Source organism: Schistosoma mansoni, chromosome 6 (assembly GCF_000237925.1).
Source record: "Schistosoma mansoni strain Puerto Rico chromosome 6, complete genome".
Lineage (NCBI taxonomy): Eukaryota > Metazoa > Platyhelminthes > Trematoda > Strigeidida > Schistosomatidae > Schistosoma > Schistosoma mansoni.
In genome coordinates, this window is record NC_031500.1 from 6,861,955 (window position 1) to 6,873,638 (window position 11,684).

An 11,684-nucleotide genomic window follows, 5' to 3' on the forward strand; every position below is an offset into this window, starting at 1 on the left:
AGGGTATCTAAATATGTTTTTTGTGCTGTAAAAGGATTTTATTTTCTTAAACTAAAGTACCTAGTGATGTACAGATATTAGTTCTTCACATATACCTAGGTCAAAAACTTTTGTAATGCTTTTATAGATTGGGAGTGTAAATTGTTTCTCATGTATCTCGTTCTTTTCATTTTAGAAGCTCTATTTATCTAAAGAATTTTATCATCCTCATGTAGACTGGATTACTGGAGAGGTGAGCGTGTACACGGAATTTCCGATATGGAATCCAGAAAAACACCATATTTGGCATATTCTTCATTATTTTAAACGGTTGTTAACTAGTCCAACAAGTATTATGGTTTCAGCACTTGCAGAACAAACTGCTTGTATCAAAAACATGAAAGATATGAAGTATGCTAATCCAGAAGCAGCTAACGCACTGATTCACCATCCAGAAGAATTTGATACTCGGGCTAAAGGATGTGTCACTAAACTCTCTGTATGGACGCAGCCATCACAGGTTATCCCTTCATTAAAGTAAGTGATTATACAGGATCTCATATAATTTTGTTCATTGCTTTGATTGGAGATACTTTTGCTGACAAATATTTTTGCGTCGGTATTTTTACATAGTTAGTATCTGGTTGTAACTTTACTCAGAACAGTAAGAGATTTCGAAGTTAGAGAAAGTTTAAGAAAATGTAGACTTATTCTTCACGGATTGGCTTTCAGTTTTCACATAGTATCTCTAAGTTTTGACTTCAATTATCTTTGGGGTGTTGTTGTTCTTCCAGTTTTTGTCGATCAAATTATTTTGTTTATTTCAAACTGTTTACCTTAACTACGCCAATTAATGTATGGTTTCATAGTATACAAGAAGTATTTTGACGACTTTAGTCTTCGAACACTTTCAATCGCACTTCATCCACTTGGTGCATAAAAACTGGTCATCGCTAAAACATTGAGGCACGTAAGTGACGAGGGGCCCAAGCATGACTTCATTAGATTTTCTAATTTGTTTTATTTTGTTACATTGAAACAGTCACACAAAAAGCCCGTATCTGAATAAATCACGATAAACTTAGCATAATAAACAAGCAATTAGAAATTAGAAGTCGAACTGCCAAGTTCTATAGTCACTTCATAACCCTAAAGTAGCATGACTAGATATAGTTCACAGTCAGTCAGCTACAGCGTAGGAACAGGCACATACATGCATCGGTCCACGTTGTCACACCTCATGAGTACAACGAAACGAACACTGAATTTATAGAAGTAGTTGCTTCAATGGTAGTAATATACAAAAGAAAGATTGTATATAAGGATATAGTACAGGAAGAAAGAATTAGTTGGTAGAAAGAAAGGTTTAAAGAAATTTTAATCTCACAGTTTAAGGGAAGACAGAGAGCGTATACACCTACGCCATTGTTATCGATTTTGAACCATATCACACTGAATCTCTAACCATTGGTTACAATAGTCATGCGGACTCCGACCAAGTAGTCTGCATCTGCAAACATGGCTCAGACTAGAAGTTAGTTACTTCAATGACTGACGCCACGTTTTGGTTTGACCGCCTCTAACTTTTTTTCCATCCGTCTCCAACACTGGTCAGCATTGCACGCCGCGGTAATCTGTGGTCAGGTATGCGTAATACGTGGCCCAACCATCTCAGTCGATGAAGATTCATGACCTCATCAACTGATTTACCATCATTCCCTAATACCCTGCGTCTAACCTTATTATTACTTACCCGGTGATCCCAGCAGATCCGGACATTTCTGGGATGTCTGTGATCAAATACTAATAACTTACAAGTATCCTCTACCCTTAATGGCCACGTTTTGCAGCCGTAAAGTAGAACAGAATGAACTAACGCACAGTATACTCGTCCTTTGATTTATAGACGGATATCTCGTCTTCGCCATAGGTGGCCCAAGTTAGCAAAAGCTAAACGAGCATTTCAAATCCGTGCAGAGATTTCGTCAGACAGTAACCCATTGGGGCTGATCATACTTCCAAGATAAGTGATGTTGTCGATGCGTCCGACTACTCCACTCCCTATCCTTAGTTTAGGTGTTGACTCAGGCCAGCAACAGTTTGCGTCTAGAGGAGGAGGATCACATCCCAAACATCCTGACATTGTTGCTCAGTGCTACCAAAAGACTCTGCATTTTATTGGTGTCTCTGTCAAACAAGACTATCATCTGCGTATTCTAAGTAGATTAGTGGACCCCTGGTAGGAAATCAATTCCTGAAAATTCAGTCGAAGGGAGTGTTATTTCCAGCAATAGGTCTATAATGAGGTTAAACAAAAATGGGGATAGTGGACAACCTTGCCGGACACCACTTGAGGTTGTAAAATCAGACGACAGTTTGCCATAAGCTCTCACTCGACTGGTAGTGTTCGAGTAAAGAGCCTTCACAAGGTTTATGTACTCTGAGGTACACATTCCAATGACAGTTTATTATATTTATTTATACACATAAATATTGATAAGAACGGGTACCAGATGAATATGCGCCTCACAAATCAAATAAGATTTGTGTGAGGGCTGTGATACTGCTCAGGTGCCCAAACTGAAGCAGGTGGTTTTCTTAGGGGGGCACACCCGGAGCCTTCGACCTAAAGGTCTGATCCACAAGGCAGCGGAGCATCGTGAGGCAATGCATTCCCATGGTAGCCGGTGACCAACAATTGGTTCATAGGCCATTTGTCCCTTCAGGATACTGGAGCCCATGTGTACCATTGGTTTGGAATCAGGGTTTTCCAACTCACCTAGGTGGACTTTCCGTGTCCACCAACCCGGTTAAATCGCCAGACATTCGCTTTTCGTTCTCTCAATTCCGTAAACAACACCCGTGGTACGAGAAGGCAGTGATTAGGACTTCCCTGACAGAGGCTATATTTCAATGACAGACACTTCCACAGAACCCCTTGGTCTACAGAGTCAAATGCTGCTTTTAAGTTAAGAGAATCTATCATTGTCGGACGCCGATAAGCATGCCTGTGCTCTAAAACCTGACTAATAGTGAATATGTGGTCGATGCAGCCACGACCAGGTTTGAAACCAGCCTGATTTTCTTGTCTTTGCAGTTCACGAGTCTTAGTTAGGCGCCCGATAATTATTGAGGCAAGTATTTTAGATGCTATATTAGTCAACTAATCCCTTTATGGTTATCACGGGATGTTGACCCCTTTTTATATATTGGGACAATCAGTGATTGTGACCAGTCGTATGGGATTACATCCAACTCCCAGATTTAAAATAAAATATTAGTCAACCTAATCATTAAAATTGTACCACCATCCTTAATGACCTTTGGAGTCAATCCATCTGGACCAGCTGCTCTTCCTCGTCTCAGATTAGCTATAGCCTTGTTTTCGTTCTTCATCGTGTTCAGGACCTAATGAGATGAGTTAACGAGATTCCATCAGTGCAATAGACTTAGTAGAAATCCATTGGATTTTCGTAACCCTTTGGTTTAAATCGCCAATAGATGTCACTGCTGTTTCTACAGCTGTTCTTATATCTTTCCAAGCAACATCTGGGTCAGCCTCGTCTTCAGAACTACCTAACTGTGACCTCAGTTATTCCTGGAATCTACTTTTAGTTCTCTCGTCACTGAGTTCAATTCTAATGGGTCTTAATATAGTTTTTCTGCGTCCAATGAGGCGCAAGCAAATGCATGCTCGTATTAGAGCATGATCGGAGTCCAAACAGGTATTCCAGAACGAGCGATAGTCTTCTATCGAGCCTCTCCAACGATGACTGATGGCAATATAGTCTATTTGAGTCCATCGTTGGTTTGGTGCAGTGGGTCGCCATGTTAGACGATGTTTCTCCTTATGCTTAAAATTGGTGCTTGCTAAAAATAAACGACTGTGAACACAGTTGCAGCAGAAGACGATCACCATTATCTGTTTGCTGAGCTGGAATACTAAAATACCCACTTAAATGTCTTTCTGTCTAGTTTAAACTACCTAATTGGACCTTAAAGTCACCTGCTACATGTACTATGTCTGAGCGTTTAGCTTCATGAAAAAATTCAGAAAACTTTCTGTAAAAGTCATCTTTCACTTCATCCGGGCTGAAGTCAGTGGGAGCTTAGGCAGAAACGTCGATAAGGCAACGATGTGTGTCCCTATGTTTTCGGGTTCTTATGGAGCCGTTTAATCGAAGAGCACATAGGCAACTGTTAACAAGGATCCATCCTAATAGTGCTTGTTCTGCCCTCATACTTAGTACTATGCCTACACCTGCCAGTCCACGAGAACTAGCCATCGGGTCGCCCGATAAACAGAGGGTGTATCTCGTCATCCCTCGGTTTTGGCGAGGTGAGGTCAAGTGAATGACCACACTAGGATCCTGTATGCATGTTTCGGAGACACAGCATACATCAATGGCGTGAGATTCTAGGGTTTTAGCCAAGTAGGCCCGATGGCCGGTTTGACATGCGTACGTTGAAGGCTCCAATGTGTAGTTTGGAGCAAGGTTTAAGTAGACCTGAGACAATGTTTCGCGCACTAGAATTGTTGGACATAGGGACAGTTGAGGAGAAATCCAAAAGAGGAAGCTTAGAGTTGAGATTCAACGTACGAAGAATAATAGGAATTGAAGAAGGAGATTGATTATGAATACAGTGATCCTGAGTGCTGTTAGAGTTATGAGGGCGGTTATCACTTCCTGGTTGCCCACACCGTGGAAGTTAGTGGAGTCAGAGCTTAAGTAGTATTCATCAGGACTTCCCATAACGCCAATCGTCACTTGACTTTACCACAGACGTCCGTCTAAAAATCGTGCTTTCTGATAACTTCTCAGTGATTAATCTCGTACTAGGAGATTCACCCATCGACTTACAGAAGCATATAAGATATGTCTATTTGGTGAGAACGGTAACGAAATCCAGTATTTTGAATGGCCTATGGAAGTAGAGGACATATGTAAGTATCAAGTATTTTAATGTAGGTGCCCTCAAAGTAGTGTTCACTGATGAACCACTGAGTAATATTAAGGTTGAGAGCAATGTAGCAGGCAAAATGGACGAATCCACCAATAAAACTGTAAACCTTCGTCAGCCGAAACGAATATAACATGCATTATGATGCCTTTTAAACGGCTTTTATGACTTTTCAAGTAGTTAGATAATTTCTTGACCAAACATCTTGAGATTCACATGTATCGTCCTTTTTTGTGTCACGTGTTTTCATAACTATTATCGTTGTAATACTAATGAGTAGTATGTGTTTACTAACCATGAATTTTCATTGTTTTATTTTTTTATTAGTCTTTCTGGATGGATGAGTGACAGTATACTGAATGATGCACGAGATTTACTGCAGGTAATTGTCAAGATATTTATTCAAAAAACTTTCATTGTCATTGCTACGAAAAATGTAATATTTCTTTCAACATATAAATTCAGATCAGTTCCATACGGAGCTGGTATTCATCCTGGCATTGAATTGGCTAGTATATTATCGGGAATCTTTGACTCTCAAGAATGGAAATTATAAAGTTCGATGTAGATTTCACGAGCTACTGGAATTTCACAAAGAACTTTGAAGGATGAGTTGATAATGAATGCATTGGATACGAAGCTAGGGTGAACTGCTAGTTCGGCATTGTGAGGATGAAGCAAAAGTCGATATTCTTTTTCATATTCTTTTATAATTACGCGTAGGTTACCGTGAGATGTTTCAGCTTCTAGAGGGAACACTTGAAGGAAAGAATACTGTATCCTGTACACTTACCGTTTAGTTGTTGAAGTTTCATAATATGTGGAGCAGCTGTCCAGATAATTCGAGAGAATTGTTACGTAAGTTGCAGTTACCTAAGAGACTTTTGCCTAGTCATTGAGCTGTGAGTGATAAGGTGATGAACACTTTTGGTTGACTGCGGGCCACCGACAGAAGCCTTAGAAGTGTAACCATGTGAATTTCTACTGGTGTCCAACAGTCCAATATATACCAAAAGTCTTCACCAATTGCTGAAATATTCTTTTGGTGAATGATAGCACTACTCACACAATTTTTGTCCATTATAAGTAAGCATCCACAATTTGTGGTTAGGTAATCGCATTTATCAGGCTGACGAACATAAATATATAAGGTGGACTTAAGGAATGAACTATAAATCTTAAGAGGGTACGTTCAAATAACTTCAACAGTCACAAAAGACTGATACTTCGGAACCGTTTGTTTGAATCGATTAGGGGAACGTTTATTGTAATGTTACACTAATGTTTACATATCGCAAACTAATTCTCTGTATGTGTTCATAATAAGTTTCCTTATTTGACCGCTTGGGGTCGTTTATGAAGTACAATGTCCATAGCTAGTATTTTTTCATCTAATTGACTTAATGGTTCAAAGGTTATTTTTAATGTCTACACCGATATCTCTAGATATTTCCGCTCCTAAATGCTGAAAGCTGTCAATTGGAAAATACAGACAAAACTACTGGCTAGAGGAGTAGTTTATTACGCTATAAAATAACACACAAATATTAACACAAAAACATGACAAAATGTCATAGGCTATCGGAGAAAATCAGTTTTTAGGTCACTAACTATCCAATAATTTAAGACCTGACTGTTGGGCTTAATTGCAAACCATCATATAGGAATGGTCTGGTGACTATTTGCATACGAACTTTAATATTATCTAAAACGACAATAAAACTTCCCAATAAAACTTTATAGTTTAGAGAGGATAACATGAACGACACATGGATTTCTTTTGTTAATGTTTCAACTGTCCCTACGATATTGGACAGTATAGGAATGTTAAACAGTGTTTCATTGTATTCAGTTGGTTTTATGTGTATCACAGTAATTAACAGGCTGATGTTTTAACCAATAAGTACTGAGTTTAAATTTCATTGAAAAGGAATTAATGTGATTGTACATTCATCAGATGAATCGCATTATATCCGGTACCAAGTGATGTTAAAGTGTTTTTTTACTATTATCTTCATTATATTTCGACCGAAGGAAGTTTGGGACTAACTTGCTGAAATCATGTGTAAGATTGGTGTAAACCACGACTAATGTGTAACTTAAATTTGACGATTGGTTTGGATAATTCAACAAAAAGACTAAATTTATCAGAACTGTGTAATACACAAGAGCAATGCATTTCGAACAATCTGATCATACATATACTTGTTTTAGTAACATTTTAATGCCGGTAATTGAAATTCTTGACGATTATATTGATAAAAAATAAGGGTTATGATTATAAATATTTATTAATAAGTAATTGATTAATCTGTAAATAAAAATGTGTGTTCATGTAATTGGGTGCACACTTATTATTGCCTATATGAATTGTTTAATTGATCGTAAACAATGCATTGTTAATCTAATTAGTTAAAAATCTACTTAGAATAGACAGTTCTGATTTGATGTCGAAAACTGTATATTCACATTTGAATTTTATTGTAATTCTCTCAGATTGTTCACATCAATTCTATTCGAACACCAATACTGGTTGTTAATAAATATTGAAATGAAAAGAGAAGTCATTTCCTATTTTTTATTGACCATTTATTGAATTAGTTAGACACATAAACATTGGTACAAAGAGGCACCAAATATATGTGCACCACACTTCGTCATTTGATTTGTGTGAGGGCTGCAATACTGCCCGGACGCCCAAACAGAAGCAGGTGGTTCTCTTAGGGGCTACGCATGGAGTATTTTATATATTTTATTTGAACACATAAATATTGGTACAAGTGGGCACCAGATATATATGCGCCACACAAATCTCATTTGATTTGTGTGGGGGCTGTGATACTGCCCAAACTGAAGCAGGTCGTTTTCATTAGGGGACCACATCCGGAGCCTTTGACCTAAAGGTCTGATCCACAAGGCAGTGGAGCAACGTAAGGAGATGCAGTTCCATGGTAGCCGGTGACTAACGATTGATTCATTCGCCATTTGTCCCTTCAGGATACTGGGGCCCATGTGCACCATTGGTTTGAAATGAGGGTTTTCCAAATCCCCTAGGTAGACCCTCCGTGTCCACCGACCAGGTTAAAGCGCCGGACACACGCTTTCCGTTCTCTCAATTTTGTAAACAACAGTAATGCCACGAAAAGGCAGTGAGTAGGGTTTCTCTGGCAGTGGCTGTATATACGCGTGACCATGTGAGAGCGTCTCAAGAGGAAGCAAACTATCCCCACCCTTGATCTAACCAGGGCATCTGGGGGTTTTATTGACCATGTGGAAACGAAACTTAATTTGTTCAATCGATTTCATTAATTATTTTAATGAGAGAAAATCGGTAAAAATCACTTGCATATAATTTCTTTGCAAATTAAAAAAAACCCAGTCATTTCATCCTAATGAAACTAAAAAAAGTGGTTATAACGGCAAGCTTCTTGTCAATAAACGTAGATTTCTAATTACACTAGTGATTATTAAACCTGAAAAACAATGAACATACAAGTTTACATGAAGATAATTATTCTCCGTCCAGCTAGTTTAATGAATTATTCTAATGCATCATTTCACCATTGGATTTAGGTTTGTAAACATTGTAGTAGATGTTTAGAAATGCAAATAAATAACCATGATAACTCAATGTACACAGTAAATTTAATTGATGCTAGACGTTTAGTGAGTCTAATATTACTGAATGATTGAACAGTTTACACTTTCATTAAAGGAAATTTAACGAAGGCACTTTATCTGTAGGTTATTTTTGCAAAAAATTATCTTTAATAAAATAGATGACTTTTGAATTATTGAGCAAAAATTATCTACACTAATCCAAATACTGTAATCTCAAGTGGTAATCTGTCAGTCAGTCAGTCACAACGTAGAACTTCGTACGTACGTACATCTGTTCGAGTTGCCATACCACATTAGCATAATAATCTGTAATCAAGTAAAAAAAAGGTGGTGCTTAATCTCACAAAGTCATCAACGTCAAGATGGTATTGAATAAGAAATTATTCATCTCAAAGAAAAAAGTCATTTATCGTACAGGGGTTTTATAGGTGATCCTAAAGAAAGCCTTTTTCTGTCTCTTTGTTCTGAGTCCACATAGATTCCTTATGGATATTACATCTCTCAATGATTGTATACCTTATGGTGAATTGTTTTCCGTATTCATCTCGTAATAATGTTAAAATGAGTGGAAGTTGTCAGTCAAACAATAAAATTAGTATAAGACGTTCTCCCCCAAAATTTGTCCCATTAATTTTCTGTAATTACACTACATGTCATATTATTGGAACCAGGAGACTAAGGACGTGGTTTCCAACCAATGAATAATTAAAAGATTGCATTACACTGATAGACGATGCCTATGCATTTCCACTTAGTGACACACGTCGTAAAGTCCCTTAGGGTTCACATCTTCGTCCATATTATTATCCCTGTCATTACACTCTTCCCAGTTAGTCGAAAACACACCATCAACTACTTGATAAATTGGGGTTGTATCCGAATTCACGTTCATTAGATGATTGTGATGATTAACGGCTTCGTTTCTTGTCATTTCATCAGCCATAGGAGGATACACTTGCTATGTGAGGTTCGAGTGTACTTGATTGCATCCAAGATGGTCTTCCCATTAATTGTTATGGCTAGTATTTTAAATAGTCTGAAACTGCTGATCCTACATACTATGGATCGATCAAGAAATTCATTTTACTCAGCATTATTTCATGGATAGGGAAGTAGTTTTCGACAGCCTCACTGAAGAGTTTGTTATCATATATCAACCACCTTGGACTAGTGATTTCTGTGCAAACGTCCGTGTTAGTACGTTCCGAATGGGCAATCAGATGTCAGCACAGCAATCCGTTTTCAGTTGAAAAGTGACAGGGACAGTTGGTGAGATTGCCACATATATTGAAAGTGCCTATTTCATCAACTACTGTACACTTTTCGACTGATGCAATGATCTCTGTCATAAGTAAGCGTAGATAATGCTTCAATAACTGATATGTGGTAGGTGTCAGTTTTTTTTGCAGACAATGAATTTGAATTTTTAATCCAATCGTTGCGATAATCTGTTGTTTATTTTTGTACACGTGCTTTCATTCAGTCTACAGAAACAGACTGAAGATTGATATGGGTTTCTAAATTCTGTATTGTCTCCACAAAATTGGTATTTCATTGTTTTGGGAGTCGAGGGGCTAGCCGGAATGGATTTCACTATTTGTGCTTCAACAATAATTGGTTTTATGTACATTAGTTAAGATTTGGCGTTTGATATTTCGATCATTGGTAGACTATTTTGAAAACTAGAATGCAGACTGGTTTAGTATAAAAATTTCTGTTTGCCTGTGCACATTTTTAGTTACTGTCAAGCAGAAGAACAACCAAACGATCTCCGATTGCGCCCTCCACAATTCCATGTAAAGTTAAAGATAGCTCCCTTAGTAACACACTATTTTTATTACGTTTCGAATGAGATATGCTCAACATAGAAAGTGGTGAAAGTTCGGATGAACTGTTTTTTATCTCCTCTTTACATGCCAAGGAAATATTCTTTTAAAGTATATTGAGTCCCTTTAACAAAAATTCATGATTATCACATTTATCAGCCACCCTCTTTGTGTATTTAAAAGCACTTTGTTCTCACCTGGAAACTACTCTGGTGATATTGCTTTATTATCTAACCTTGTGATACTCATTTCGTTTTCCTTATTATCACAATGTGTCCAGTGCACCTTTTATTTAACAAGTATGTGTATGATCAGACTGTTCGAAATGTTGAAGAGACCATAAAAAAGATTTTAACAGAGTAGCATGAATCCATTCTATTTCGTCTGATTTCCGTCAGCTGCTTATAACCTGTGAAGTTTAAAAACAATTACAAAATGGGTTTAAATTACTTACATGAAAGTTTAGTCGGGAGTTATTTTGAAGACACATCAGTATAGTATAACGAGTGTGTAAATAAATGTAGTAGACTAAACATTGTAAATATGTACATTTAAAATAACATTCTACAACGCTGATTGTAACAAGAGATCAAAGGGACAGAAACAAGTGATCACACAACGTGTAAACGCTGTTAGGAATAAAATGAGTTAATCTCACTTAATAAAATAAGATTACTAATCTGCAAGACAGATGAAATAAAAAGAAATAATGATGTAGTCAATGCAAGAAAGAGTTATAGAAAATTTTTTCCAAGAAGCAACAAATATTCCTTTTATATAGTTGAAATCATGAGTCAATTGAAGCTAGACCACCATGGAAAACCTGGAAGCACTGAACGGCCGTTTCGTCCTATCATGGGACTCCTCAGCAGTGCACATCCACGATCCTGCCTCGCAAGATTCGAACCCAGGACCTATCAGTCTCGCGCGCGAGCGCTTAACCACTAGACCACTGAGCTGGCCGGCATCCAACGGTGTTAATGTCTAATTTCAACTAATCCACGAAATTGAGCAACCATTCACCAATGTCTTCAGTGAGTTGATATCTCCCAACAGACTTGGTTGAACTCCACTGGTTACTGCTTCTCACTAGAACTCCAGGAAATATCTCATGGAGCCAGTCACTAGTGAGCATATGATCTTTATCAGAAGGGGGTTTTGTGTATATTGTAGTGATTGATTAAAATTGAAAACTGGTCGAATGTACACACTGAGACCGCAGTTCCTCCCCTTGATCTGATATATACGCAGGAGCGAGTGCATTCAACTAGAGTGAGTCCCCTAAAACTAATAGTG

The 11,684-nt window shown here is 37.7% G+C and overlaps 1 protein-coding gene across 1 annotated transcript in view; it reads left to right on the plus strand.

Annotated features, from left to right (window-relative positions):
* Positions 1 to 334: 334 nt before the first annotated feature.
* Smp_080790 (hypothetical protein) overlaps positions 335 to 11,684 on the plus strand; it is a gene marked incomplete at its 5' end in the record, with an annotated part of 12,115 nt that continues 765 nt past the window's right edge. Inside the window, 2 exons of the mRNA XM_018798114.1 lie at positions 335 to 516; positions 5,269 to 5,323. Of these exons, the coding sequence (XP_018653088.1) occupies positions 335 to 516; positions 5,269 to 5,323 (237 nt within the window). The remainder of the gene's footprint in view (positions 517 to 5,268; positions 5,324 to 11,684) is intronic.